Source organism: Eschscholzia californica, unplaced genomic scaffold, assembly GCF_041429995.1.
Source record: "Eschscholzia californica isolate CP2 unplaced genomic scaffold, dmEscCali1.0.p SCAF_1, whole genome shotgun sequence".
In the NCBI taxonomy this organism is placed as follows: domain Eukaryota; kingdom Viridiplantae; phylum Streptophyta; class Magnoliopsida; order Ranunculales; family Papaveraceae; genus Eschscholzia; species Eschscholzia californica.
Genome location: NW_028238198.1, coordinates 21,367,669 through 21,382,243, shown reverse-complemented (window position 1 = coordinate 21,382,243; position 14,575 = coordinate 21,367,669). Strand labels below are relative to the sequence as shown.

General features: G+C 36.6%; 2 protein-coding genes across 2 annotated transcripts; both read right to left on the bottom strand.

The window, feature by feature from the left end:
- Positions 1-2,003: 2,003 nt before the first annotated feature.
- LOC147565095 (PLAT domain-containing protein 3-like) lies at positions 2,004-3,250 on the bottom strand. The gene is made up of 2 exons (XM_086651603.1): positions 3,092-3,250; positions 2,004-2,561 (listed from the first exon to the last, which is right to left on the bottom strand). Exons 1-2 carry the CDS (start codon positions 3,179-3,181, stop codon positions 2,118-2,120), a joined length of 534 nt encoding a protein of 177 aa, XP_086507729.1. The 5' UTR covers positions 3,182-3,250; the 3' UTR covers positions 2,004-2,117.
- A 421-nt stretch (positions 3,251-3,671) lies between these two features.
- Positions 3,672-13,806, bottom strand: EMB2765 (P-loop containing nucleoside triphosphate hydrolases superfamily protein). The gene is made up of 14 exons (XM_086651602.1): positions 12,803-13,806; positions 12,622-12,714; positions 12,418-12,480; positions 10,785-10,871; positions 10,524-10,676; positions 10,242-10,393; positions 9,138-9,372; positions 8,934-9,044; positions 7,786-8,844; positions 7,379-7,642; positions 6,756-6,941; positions 5,234-6,388; positions 4,301-4,669; positions 3,672-4,203 (listed from the first exon to the last, which is right to left on the bottom strand). The coding sequence occupies exons 1-14, from the start codon at positions 13,199-13,201 to the stop codon at positions 3,907-3,909; spliced, it is 4,623 nt and encodes a 1,540-aa protein (XP_086507728.1). The 5' UTR covers positions 13,202-13,806; the 3' UTR covers positions 3,672-3,906.
- Positions 13,807-14,575: the final 769 nt, after the last annotated feature.

Sequence of the window (14,575 nt, the reverse complement as noted above, 5' to 3'; positions counted from 1 at the left end):
GTTTTGTCGTATGTCATATCAATAAACTTGGTCGCTATTCGATTGGTATCATGATTTGAAAAATGAAGAAAGAGGGTGCAAAAGTAGACCGACATAAATAAGAATCTGTGGTCTATTGAAGTTGAAGAAATCAATCATATAAGAAAAAAGAGTTTACTCAAAAATTGAGATTGTTGAATTCGTGTAATTATAGTATAGACTTTGACTTGTATTCTCTTCTAGTATTATTCTTATAATTTTTGTTGTACATGAATGGTAGGAACTTGAGTTAATATACAAAATAAGTAGTTGGGCGATTTTAAAAGTGGGTACAAGTGTCAAAATAGGAGTTATTGATATTAATTAGTGGAGAAGATTAAGACACCCATTCACAATTGGTGATCTATATAATTACATGCAACTTCCTTTTATGTGCATTTTATATATATCAGACATTATATTATACTCTATTCATACACTAAAATGATTGACTAAAATAGTATAGTGGGTGCTTACAACGAATGTCTTGTAAGTCAAATCAGATCGACCAAAATTTTTATGTCTTAGAGATTTTTTATGTCTTAAAACCGCGACCTTATATTACATCGTACTGAAATATTAAATCAATAATAAGATCATATGACAATTTCAACAAAGAAAAAAAAAGATCATATGACAAGTGCTCACATAATTAACATTGTAAACTAGTTAAGTTATTATGACGGAAATGAAACTTAACACACATTAGTTAGAAATCCACAACGAAACTGCATAATATTTTGATTCGATCTGAACAATGTATACATCGAATTGGATGGATTTAGATCGGTCAATTTTGTCTATTTTCCCAGACCTATATCCTTGTCTACTTCAGTATGAACAGTTTCGAAAAGTGAAAAATCAGTAGAAACAGATTGGAGTCGGGTTGTGTAACCCGAATCCGTCTAGCTACTTCAACCAGTTGGGTGGGCCTATTTGTTTCAGCTCTAATGAAAACTTTATTAGCTGTGGTGGGCCCGGTAGAAAAACTTCTCTTTCACGTGGGGTCAACTCTCAAGCGTGTGGGGACCCTAAAACTTTAAGATAGGGGAAGAGTACACTGGAAAGTTGGCACGTGTACCAGTAATACGTCTTTGGTGTTTGGTGTTTATATCAAACGAATATTCAACGTGAATATCCCGGCCGACAACTATTTAGCGAGTTATTTGTTCGTCTATTAAAATTTGTAAGTCACAAATTCGATTCACGATAGAAGTAGAATATGTTGTTTTAATCGTGTTATAAGATAAATAAAGTAGTCAACAGTTGGTAGCCCAAATAGTTTTAAGGTGTTAACATAAACTCCAGAAATTTTATGAGGTCCCGCGTTCGAATCCCTATCACGACATACGTAGATCGTAGTCGTCTTCCAAAAAAATAAATAAAATACATAAAGTAAAATAAAAACAGATTTTTATGCCTCTAGGTGTTGGATGACTTTGAGAGTCTTTATATGTGACTTTTAGTGTAAACCGTCAAGTATGTCTTTGATGATATAGTTTTATTCAGTTCATATATTATTCATTCATGGCGTATATATACCATATATATATCTACCTTCATCAAAAAAAATATATACCATATCTAATGTAAGGACTCTTGAGTCTTGAAATCACGTTTTTTTATAAAACATGAATATGCGTCACATGTCTGAATTCTCGAATTAGTTTAGCATTTTTTTATCTCAAACGAATCTTTAGTTAATTTTATAAGAATATAGTTTGTTATCATGTGTACTCTTTGTTCGATAATATCTCATAAAATTCTATGATTATATGTTTCTCTTCAAATATCACGGTTTGAAATAATGAATAATATACACTCACCCTATTCCTTAGACCTAAATATATTTATTCAGAACGTCCTTGTCTCATTTTCTTCAGCCAACTATTTCGATAATAGTTTTTAGCTGACAAGAAAATCAGTACAACTGTCATTTTTATATATTGACAATAATTTAAATCACTTCCATAATAGTAAAGGGATTTTTTATGATCATCCAATTTATTTAGGAATTACTAATCTCAAGGTTACAAATGCAACAGAGATGATATCATGATAGCTGTCGGATCATATGATGAAGATGATGATCAAATCTCTTAAATATTAGAAACTTCAGGGCAATAATTCCTAAAAGCAGTAAGTGAAAAAGGAGGTGCATCAGATGCGATCCACTGATCAACATTGAAGAGTTGTTGTGAACAAGGGATATGGGGCCCCGTTGTTGTTACTTCAACATAATCGCAAAACCACCCGCTACCGTGACCCGACCCGCTTGAAGTCAGGTTCATTGCGCACACCGGGGTACCCAAACATATACCCCTTCCGCTGAAAATGTCTAAATTACCGATCTCGAAGTAATCGTGACCTGGTTCTAATAAACCACCCCATGCCTCGAGATTCGGAATATCAACAAATTTGTTATACGCATTGTATAGTCTAAGACTGATGATGGAATCGGTCCCACCGCTTATTACATTTCCTGTCCTTATGTACACCGTGTATACACATTCAGCTGCCACGTCATTGAAAGTACCATTGACCTGGCCGATAAAATTGAGTCAAGATGTTGGATGAGGAAAAATATCATTGGGTTGGAAAACTAAAGCCGACTACATCCACAAAACTGATGTAACTGACACTCATTGGAGAGTCAATGCATAGAGAAATGATCGTTTTCATAGGTGTCAACAATTTTCGGCCCAATCTATCTAATTATGTCTCGCTAAAGTAGTAATATGCACTCTTGTGTGAAAGAAGAACTTAGATTTAAATCTTCCACAGTTTTTTTTTTTTTAAGAAACCGACTACGATACTACGTTAGTCATAGTAACAGGAGAATTGTCAGTTCTAATAATACTATCGTCGGTACTAGGACGAAAGAGAACCTATTGGTCTAGATAGAATGTGCAATTCCCCTCGAGAATTTGGACAGATTTATTGTTGTTTCTTTGACTATTTACCGATCAATAAATTATTGGGTAAAATATGAATTAAGATTGACACTTATATTTTTCTACTCTATTTTAAACCAATATCTATAAATTTAAAGAGAGAAGGAAAGACGGCTTACGACAATGGATTGAGCACGGGAGACGATGAGGAAGGAGAAAAGTAGATGAGAGAGTAGGACAATTGATGAATGGTTGAATCCAATAGCCATATCCTTTACACTATATTCTTTCTTGATGTGGTGGTGTTTTTGGGTGATGGTTCCATTTAGTTTTAGTTTATATAGACAAAAAGGAGGATATGTAGCTAAGAAAATAAAAGACCATAGAATGGCCGTTTCTTTTGTTACAAATCCATAGAAAGGTTGTTGGGACACTAGGATTATTAGGTTACCTTTTGAATGGTATAGAATGTGGAAATAACATTAGTTGGTAAAAACTTTTTTGTCGAAAGAGTTGGTATTCATTTGTTGTGACATAGGGAAATTACACCCTCTAAATTCTAACCCCAGCTAAGACTAGCAGTAACTCACACAAAGACGCTTATTCTGAGCTTGAACACACACCCATAGCCAAGGCTATGGATTATATCCCCCAAACTCTAACACCTGATACTTAGAGCTAGGGCAACTCTACTGATATAAACAAGTGAAGAAATTTGCAAATCAGTTCTGAAATATAGAGGCTAAACATAAACCAAGATTTCAAGTGTTAAATTGATTCTGCATTCAAAATTTTCAGTACACACGTTTTACATTACAGAAACGATGCAATTCTTTTACAGATGGACGTAAAATATCAGAACAAGATCCGATTAAATGAGTAGCAGGAATGATATTAGGTCATCTACTACCACTGGAGAAGCATTTTCTGTCGTTTTAATTATAACAGGCTCTGGTAATGTAATCTAAAATTTAGCATGGTACTGCAGTTGGATTCACTCCTCCATGTCAGCTTCATCGGTCCGCTTACTTCCATTTACATCTTCACTCTCCGCCATGTCAACTTCATTGCTCGGCTTACTATCATTTACGTCTCCACTTTCAGCCATGTCAGCTTCATCTTTAGGTTTATCTCTGTTTACGTCATCACTCGCCACCAAAGCTTCATCATTCGACTTACTTTCAGTTACTTCTCCATTCTCTGTAGGAGCCTCTTCAATGGCTACATCTTCATCCTCTTCGGGCTCAACATAGGCTGGACCTCCGCCATACTGGGTAATCATGAGTCGGGCCTAATACCAATAAAACTAATCAATTTTCTAACTCAATGAAGAGAGAGAGAGAGAGAGAGAGAGCAGAGGAAGGAGTAAAATAAGAGTACTGCTTTACCTGGTAAATCTGGTGCATTTTGTGATTAACGATACTAGCCATCTCTTCGGTGCTGGTTATCTCATTTGTTCCTCTAACAAAATGGATCCTTCCAGTGTCTCCAACAGTTCGTTCTGTATATGAAGAGGTCTCATCGAGATTCAAGGCGAGTTGATCAGGTCTCTGAAGCAGAAGTTGGAAGGTAGGTTGTAGTTCATAGCATTGTTCGAATAATGAACGACGGCAAAAGACATACATTCCAAATCGTGCTCGAGACATGGCAACGATCAATCTTCTAACATCACGGAGATGACCAACAAAACGAGTTCGAACTAGAGATAGTAAAATAAAGTCATTTTGCTGACCTTGAAACTTGTCAACAGTAGTAACCTGCCAAAAAGATTACCACACAATGCATCATCAGTATGCGTGTCAATTGATATTCGAAAAAACTCTATTTGAATTTGTATATAATTACTAGAAAGTAATCTCGAGAATATTGTTACCGGATATCATCCCTATCAAATTGAGATTCCAATACGACAACATCCGATAATTATCGGTATTCAGTTACAATAGATTACATATTTATAATAACCATAGGCTTAGACTAGTTTCATTAATCTATCGTAGAGCTTAACAAAGCTTATAGACAAAAAATATATATATTATGTGTTCTTCAATCAGATATCAAATTCGAATAAAAGAACTCGGAATCCGTTGGATATCAATTCGAATTCGCATATTGGAGAGCTTATCGGATACAAGGTACGGATACAGTCATATTCGATCTAATACTCTACCTTGTATACCCCTATTTTAAGATATTCAAAAAAAAGAACAGCTATAATGAATTCGTGCACCAATACGGAAGTTTCCAGCAAGAACTTCGACAACTAAAACCCACATGCGTTAATAATAGATTACAAGATAATTTAATTAGCAAGAACTAACCTTGTTAGGTGGACCAATGAAGTCATATGGTGTGCACCGTCTACTGATCACATCACGAATCAGAAGTTTCTGTCCGTTGTAAGTGGTTAAGATCGAAATCTTACTTGCTGGGTATCCCAATAAACGCATATATATGTATACACTGACAACATACTCGGCCTCCCCTTCGTTTTGATAAAACCAAGGAGAAGGGGCACTTTCACCTCGGCCGTGATGGTCAGGAACATCGACCAGCTGATAATCATAAGAGAATCCAGCATTAGCTTTTTGAAAGATAGCTTGATCCCGAACATAAGGAAGGTCTCCTAGTTCCCTATATCTCCAATTATACAGCTGGGCTATCGTTGGTCTTGCTCTACCTTGTGCATTGAGCTCAATGTAAGGGATACCCAGGCGAACAAATCTCGTGAATAAGCTCTGGTCCATATGGCTGTATTTCTGGAAAGCCATGTTCTTCACAACTGGAGGTAACTGGTGATGATCACCTATTAATATGCAGCGTTTTAGTCGTGCATAGCCATCTTCCTGTCTTTGAAGCAACATAGGAATGAAAGTCTCGATTTCCAAGATTTGGGCGCTTTCTTCCATTAGCAAGTTGTCATATTTAAACCCTACTTCAAGGAAATCCTTTCTCTTGAGAGCTGCATGAGTACAAGTCATAGCTACAATCTTTGCTTGCTTAGTCATCAGATAATTGGCTCGGTCAGCTGTTGACTTTAGCAATTCAAATGCCCTACACTCTTCCAGTTCTTGGAACATTGTTTTAAGATGTCGGAAGCAACCCTTAGCTGCACGCATGTCTTTCTCGAATGATTCGCCCAAGAACACTGGTTGAGGAGTGTCTGTGAAGAACTCATTAAAGGGAAATCGGTCTTTGATAAATGTGGGTTTATCTTGATTTTGTGCACAAGCTGCAAGGAATTGCTCCCACCGTGAGTAAACATGGAGCAGCCAAAAGTAACCAGCAGTTTCACAGGTATAGCCCACATCTTCTGGCAACTGGAGAGATCTTGCAAGCCTTTCTACTTCGGCAAGTAGCTCCAAACGTCTAACAAGCATTGCATTTACTCGGCCTTGCCGGCTGAAATCAAGATCAGTTGCTAGCTCTTGCTCTCCTTGACCTAGACGGAGGAGATATCTAGCTGGGACATCCCTCTGGAAGCGGAAGAAAAAAAAATTAATAGAAAGACAAATATGAAGTGAAGAAAGAACTTTCTACTAGGGAACTGGGCGATGTTTCCAATTACAAAGGAATTTAATGTCTCTATTGAATTTGAACAAACAAGAGCACCTGTAGAAACTAGAAAGTCATAAATTTATCAGAGACTATTCAAGACTGGTTTTAATTTGTCCTATAGATGACAGTCTTAGAATCAATGTAGAAATCCCAAGGGAAGCTTCTAGAATTTGGAAGTTCACTTGAGCCTCGATAAGGGAAATGACACTCTAAACTCTTAACCTTACCGCGCAAGCCTACAGACAATAATCCTTACACTAGATGTTTTAAAGAGCATAAACAAACCTGCATTATCTTTTCGAAAAGATCGTTCAGAGCTTGATTTGAATGAGTAATTATCAGTGTTCGCTGAGATGGACAATTATGATAAAGTACATTTAAGATTTGCACGGCTGTATCAGTCTTTCCAGTACCAGGAGGACCAACAACCATTGTTAAACCTGGCTGAATACCAGAGATAATAGCTCCAACCTGCAACACAGAAGAATGAATTTCTTTGTTAGTATTCAGATAAGTTTCAGAACTAGATAATTGATGGAACAACAATAGTTTTCAATAGTAACTCATTTATTGTTTTGATCGTTATATCCAAGTTGCGAGTTAGACAGTTTCCTGTATTGGTGTCAGATATAAATCACTCCAGTAAAAGTCACTAAGTTTACCCTGGTTTTTAAAACTTTACCTCCAACTATCAACATCACCATTGTTCACGCACTTGTTAATTTTTCAAGTTAGTGGAAAGGCGAACTGTTTTTTGAAGAAAAAAACTAAAAGGAGTTCTGTTTATCATTTTTTAATACTAGAAGAGTGAACTGAACACATTTGATTTTACCAATAACCATAGTTCCTAAATAGTGCATGAGAAGCGTACTCAAATATATAACATGAAAATACAGGAAAGTAAGTACCTGGGTAGGTGTAAATCTAACTGAGTTCTTTTTAGGCTGATTTTGGGGATATGGCCCCGGGTCAGGAGGGACATAGGCCTCAACAATGAGGTTTTCTTGCTCAGAACCTGCATCTACCATATTGACATCATTCAATGCATCTATAACGGGTTTTTTATTCCCTGGAAGTGCATGAACACTGCTCTTTAGTGTCTTTGGGAACTTAATCCGGAATGGGGGTTCTGGATGCAAGTGTTCTGTGCCTTCTTGATTCATAAAGGAAACCTATAAAATGGTTTAAACAATTAGAACGCATTCGGCAATAAGCGTAAGTGCATACCCTTCAATGCTAATGGACAAATAGTGAATAACAATATGCTTAAAATCCTTAAACCCACATTGTCAAGGAGATCGGAGATCAAAACTACCTGATAATTTGGAAAACACTCTCTTAGATGTTCGGCATCAATAAATGTGTCTTTGAAATCTACAGTATCGAGCAGATCAGGCATATTCGTCCACTGAGCAGCAGAAGGGTTCCCATAGCCCAAGAATATATTGTGTAACCAATCAGGAACGATACAAGATTCATTCATGAGGTCTCTTATTGACTCCAAAATTGCTTTGAAGTTGTTTTCCTTGGGTTTTCTCCTCATTAATATATTAAATGTCCCATAAACATCGTCCGCCCCCTTTTCTGCGATGTCATTAACATCCATATAGTATTGTGCTGTATCTAGGGCAACTGTTACTGTTCGCAGTTCACCTTTAGGGGGTTTCCATTCATCTCTTTTCACTCGACCAGTGAAATCGTTCATGAGACCTCCTTCCTCGTCACGGATCTCGATAACTTCACACCCACGTACAAATTGAAGACCAAGCCTCTCTGGCACAGTCGACTTCGCCGCTTCTTCTGAGCTTAGAGGCTCAAATGATGGACGAATTGAGAGTAGAAATAACACATCATGCTCCTTAAGTGAATTCCACTCTGATCGAATTTGTGCTTTGTAATTTGAAATACTGAATGTGACTGCTGCTGTAACAGATGATGGCTTGACTTCTCCGATATTTGGCTGCTTTACCTCCTTAATCCTGAATTCTCTGATTGGCACTGCCATCCTTGACCATCCACGAAATGAAGTGTCGCCCTCATTATTTATATACGCAAGAAGGTGAGGGATGGCTTCCTGAATATCTTCTCGAATCTCATATGTTGATTCAAGACGGAAAAGATTGAAATTCCTCAAAAGATAATCATGAAGGGTTAGAAACTGAAGGTTGAGCTTTGGAAGTGCCAGACACCCTTCTCCGGAGTAATTGATACTTGGTACAAGGCTCTCATCCCACATTATCTGCTCATTTGGGTAAAGTGGAAGAGCATTTATAGCTTCCTTCTGGGACTGACGTTTTTCGAAAAAGGAGACCATGACTTCAATAAGAAAATCGACCCTTTCAGCCCAAGGATCTCGAGTGGATACCAATTTGAGCTGTAAAGAAATTGATGTTAGCCAAGACACTTAGAACAGCTTAATGGAAAAAAAACATAAACAACTGTTATATATGCTTTATTACATACCTTATTGCAAACCACATCCTGCAGCACTTCAGGAGAAAGTACAGACAATTTCTTTGTTAGATCAGCACGTTTGTGAATCGAACCAATATTAGCCAATGCAATCTCTCTCATCTACAATTGCCACAAAACAATAAGTGACTAAAACTTATGTGAACTGTGATTTCTACTAAATCATCATCTACAAGTACAATACAATCCGCAAACCTTGGGAATTTTCTTAAAAGCCAATAACTGGAAAGCCTGAAGGCGGTAGTAGTGCCCAAGCAGCACATCATCATCAGACAACTGAGTCCCAACGTGATCATCAATCTCAAAACCTTCATAAAACTGTAGCAAGTCAACCAATTGTCCAAAAAGCCTCCCTTTTGGATGGTTATAAAGAGCACTTAAATGACATTTGGAAACAACAGCAACATCAGCAACAATGGGCCTCAGAAACCTGCAAGATAGAAATGACACTTGAATATAACTACCAATGAAGATCTATGTGACACGGATACTCCTTTTTACAATGTATTTTCGTACCAGATACGTCATACTTATATCAGCTCGGATACTGCATGAACTTCAGCAGGTATTATGCAAGATTTTGTATATGCATGTCGTGTGAACGTTGCACACGATCGAGTAAATTACTACTCTAGATTAACGTCTACAGTTTATAATGTGACAATGGGTGGTTCAGAAGTAAATAAATGTACGCCAAACTGGGGGATCTAACAAGTAACAACTACGACAAGAAAAGATAATGTATACAGTCAAATCTAGGATCCCCATATTGGCCTTTTTCCGCCTACTGTACTGAACGACTTGTACCAGTTTCCAATACTGATACTTGTATGAGGAACCATATGGTTGTTCAGCTAGAATATCCTGAAAATCATTTAGCGACCTATTTCCCGCGCCAACCAAAAAGACTAACAACATCCAGTTGGCAACATGAAATGAGTAAATAGTAATACAGGAGAACATTTTCAAGCAAGAAATTGTTATTCACATAGATAATGAAATTTTTCAGGTCAACAGTCTTGCCTAGATATCATAGATACATCTGTTAACCTTTTCGCAACTTATAGAAGTATACTTCCTCATGCCTCATAGTGAACTGAGCGAAGGGACATCGTGAAATAAATTGTAAAAAGGTGGAGTGCAGGGGAGGGTGTTATATCGCATTTAAGATTTAAATTAGTTTTTTGGCTCATTCAGACAAAAAGTAGCCATTTCAGTTGCGCAAAAGGGTAGACATTTAGACCCTGATTGACGAAAAGCAAAATAACAAAATATAGTTGGCTTAGTTTGCGACAATACCTCCTCGTAGGCAATTGGCTTAACAGATCAATTAGAAATTCCATAAATCTCTCGCAGTACAAGACAGAAGCATTATCAACTTGTCCATATCCACCAAGCAGATTATTTTCATGATCAGATTGCTTCTGTGGGAAGACATCGGAATCGAGTATCTACAAAAAAAAGTAGCATGTATGACAATCTTTTCATTTTAATAATCAAATAATCAGGATTAAGCTTGGGATATCCTCATAGAACTATGACTACATATTACGGCATTAGCTTAGAACATCAAAAAGATACCTCCAGAAATTCTTCAATTAGATTCTTCATGAATTTCACTTCCAGTGTACTTGAAGGGTCAAAAGCCTCTCCATGTTTCTTGGCCTCTTTAGCTTCTTTTTTAGTCATCTTTTTCCATTTCTTCAATAAATTAGGATTGAGGCACAGCTCCATCTTCAGATGAAAAAACAAATTAAATCGTCAACCAAAACCATTATAGAATATGCGGTTAATTTGCATCCTACACTTCCTACTAAACGGAAACCAAGGAATTGATTATACCTGAAATCGGCCATATGACAAGCAATGCCAAGATTGCAGACTTACTAACTTTAATACAGTCTCGCTAACAATCTCATCTTCCAAACTCTGAATCAAGAATCAAGAGTAAAATGTAAAATAAGGTCGTTAGGATCAATTTCTATTAAAGTTCTTCAATTCTTCAATTTAAATGAGCAAAATATTTCCGCCTCCATAGCAACCGAAATTTAACTAAGTTTCTGAACAATGTCTTGTCAATGAAATAAATTTCAAATATTTCGGTCATTTCCATGTTTACCAAAATTTCATTCCTTGGTTAGAGTAACTGTTAATAACATAATTTTTTTGAAACGTTTAACTGTTAATAACATAATGCATCTAAAAATAAAAAAGGCACAAGAAAACAAACTCAAGCATATAAAATGAAACATAAACAGCAAGCAAGTACCAAAAAGGATCAGTTAATGTGTTATTGACCTATAAACTTATGATTTGACGCAATTCTAATTCATCGTCCGAACACACAATCTACTTCAGCTATGTGTAAGACCAATGTCTCTACCAAAGTGTAGAATGTGAATAAATCACCCTCTATAGTTTGATTGCCACTCATTACGAATTATGTTTTTAATCAAAAAATTGATAACAATAGATGGAGCATGTTAAACAAATAATTTTTGGGTTCCTAGTCCAAAAATCTACACCTAAACACACATTTAGTCCACGCTAATATCAATATAGGATTTTAAGCCAAAATTATAATGGATATTTAGTCGAAATTGACCCATCTCTATAGAAAAAACAGATCTCTATCATTTGTATTTAATCATAATACCCATTAACACCAAAACTCATTTTGAAAACCAATCCCCAAAATTCTCTTTCTTTTTTTCTCGGATTTTTTCGATTGATTTCAAACTTACTATCTGTTTCGCAATATACACGTTATTTAGTATCAATTACATATATTCTATAACAAAACACATTTAGTATAGTCAAAGTATGTCTAGATGTCAAAGTTACAGTGTTTTTCTGATTATTGATTCTTGCTTTGTTTTATAAATAACGTGTTATTTATTGTTAAAGTTTCATACTTTATTTCATTTTATTTTATATGTGTCATACATAACACATTATGTATCAACAATGTTTCTTACAAAAGGGAAAGGGACTAAAATCCTATTTTCTGGGAAGATTGGACCTTAATCCCTTTTTGAATTTTATTTGGGCCTAAAACCCGTGGACCCTTAAACAAACTGGATTTTTATGAATTGAACAAACTGGATTTCTATGAAAATTGAAAATCCATTCCTGTAGGAGACTTATGAGTGAAATATCGAAGAGAGAATCACCACCGCGCCGAAGCTATCAATTTGTTCTGAAGAAATTCTTTAATATGTTTAGGATGACTTGATTTTCTTTCTAATTTCCTTACTACCTTGGTCATGTAACCCTCCTATTATCCAGAAGGCAGATAAAGCCAAGCTTATAGGCATTCAAGTCAAATAACAAGCACAACAAATGATCACGGCTTTAGCATAATATATCAACATATAATCACCAAAATCAAAATAACTATGATATATAGACAAACCAGCGTTGCCACAGTTAAAACCTCTATGAACTACATATAGTAGAATGAACTAAAGCATACCTGAAATGCGTTAATCATAAAAAGCAAGTAATTTGTCTTCTCTGCTATACTTAAGATTCTTCCCTACAACAACAAACAAAACCATAGAAACGAATATTTAAGTATCTAACAGAGATTGAGAGTCGACAAAGAAAACTAAATTGAAAATTTAGAAGATAATTTGGAGTCCCTCAAGTTTCTAATTATAATGCATACAATTCACACCTGTTCTTTAAGCGTAAGAACCCTCTCTAAGAATGACTTGAACAAATCTTTTTTATCATAGAAGCACATCCAAGCTGCCACATTCTCTCTAAACTGCAAAACAATAAGAACAAACTCAATTAAACTCAATTAAAACTCAATTAAACTCGCAAAATTGAAATCTTAGCATTAAGAACATTACCTTCTCATTGATCATAAGTATCATAGACATTATATGCTCGAAACCCGCTGTTTTTGGATCAAAATTAGGCCAAAGATAATTCTCCAAGTACTGACTAACCTCTAAAATCATAACCTTTTGTAAAGGAACAGTTTTATGACCTTCTCTAACTAAAAGCTCAGTTTCATAAATCTCTTTAACAAGATCAGGATTAAAAGATGAAGCTTTTGAATCACCCATTTTCGCCCAATTACTAGAAGCTATTTTTGTTAACTTATGCCCTTGGATTTCAACAAGTGAAATTGAATTCGAAATATTAGCACTAGGTTTTTGCTCAGGAGGTCTATCTGGTACAACTGGGTACTCAGCGACTCTGTGTCGCTTGAAATCGTAAGCTCCTGTACCATACACTTTCGTCATTTTGGGGTAAGAAAGTTTTAGGGTTGCTTTGTTATCAGGGTTTTTTCTAGGGTTTTGTTCTAATTTTACAAAACCTTGACTCTGATTCTAAGAGTAACAGTAACAACTCTTTATCTTTCTTCCTCACAACAGCTCCGGCCGCCGCAGTTACTATGGAGGTAAGTTCTCCGCCGCTACTTTCGCCTGCATCACCAGCGGAGAGAGAGAGAGAGAGAGGAGCGGTCAGTGAGAAGTGGTATAGAGAAGGAAAATCAGATCCGCTGGTGAGACTAGTAAATTTCAGTAGCACCGCCAAATCACTTCTATTTTTGACTTGGTCAATTGACCACGACCAAAAGATAAAAAAAGAAAAGAAAAGGGTGTGTGTTCATGTTTCATACTCTTGTGGAGTCAGGACCTTTTCGTCTAGAGAAGCTTAAGTTGTGAGTTATGAGGGAAAATGGCATGTCAAGATGCGCTAGAGCGAATTTAAACTGGAAGGGCGAAACATTAGTAGGGTCTTGAGGATAAAGCACTTGACGGGCGACGGCACACATTGGTTCGGAGGTCTACAAACGATTGCATTCATGGTCACGAAGTATGGGGCCAGATAGACAGTACTCACTAAGAAAACGATGTTTCCATGTGGAAATATTCTAGTGTAAATGTTCGTAATGTGGAGGGAGGTGGTTTCTCTCTTTACATGTGCCAACGGGCATGTCTCCTTGATCTTATGGACGGGGGAGTTCGTTTATCTAGCCAGTAGGTCGTGATTTATGCCAAAAATGGTTGAAACATATGTAGATTAGAGGGTTGAAACACATGTAGGTTCTTCAAGACATGGCAATGTACTAGTCCAGAGGAAAGGTATAAATGGGTTGCACTCGTGCCCAAGGAGTATGGGGCCGAAGGGGCAATATTCACTAAGAAAACAATGTTTCCATGTGAAAGTAGCCAACTTGTGACGTTATGGATGGGGAGGTCGTCTAGCTTAACTAGTAGGCATGAAAGTGAGAAATACTCTAGAGACGACTCCTACAGCCGCCCTAACACATGTGAAAGGGCATGTTGCACACGTTTCGTTGTCATAGGACTTTCATAATGCATTGTCATAATGCATTGTGGCCTCCATTAGTGGGAAAGTTCCACGTATATGGTGCTTAGTGCTTTAATCGAGCGTTATGAACAAGTGATTCTACTATCCGCAGGAGCTATTCAAGGGGGCAGTCCTTGATATACTTGAGTTGGACACAAAGATAAGATGGCATATGAAAAGAAAAATGGTTTTATAGCATAGTTTAAAAACATTGTGTGGTCGACCAAATGGTGTTTGACACTTGGTTGAGATGGAATTTTCTTTGAAAAAATGGAAGTTTAGGTTGCATGCTATTGCAT

Excerpts from the sequence above, each read along its gene's own strand:
- LOC147565095 (XM_086651603.1), bottom strand. The coding sequence starts at position 3,181 with ATGGCTATTGGATTCAACCATTCATCAATTGTCCTACTCTCTCATCTA. Across the intron at positions 2,562-3,091 it reads CCCGTGCTCAATCCATTGTC|GTCAATGGTACTTTCAATGA; the intron begins GTAAGCCGTCTT and ends TTTATCGGCCAG.
- EMB2765 (XM_086651602.1), bottom strand. The coding sequence starts at position 13,201 with ATGACGAAAGTGTATGGTACAGGAGCTTACGATTTCAAGCGACACAGA. Across the intron at positions 10,677-10,784 it reads TGTCATATGGCCGATTTCAG|ATGGAGCTGTGCCTCAATCC; the intron begins GTATAATCAATT and ends TTTCATCTGAAG. Across the intron at positions 9,373-10,241 it reads AGCCAATTGCCTACGAGGAG|GTTTCTGAGGCCCATTGTTG; the intron begins GTATTGTCGCAA and ends TCTATCTTGCAG.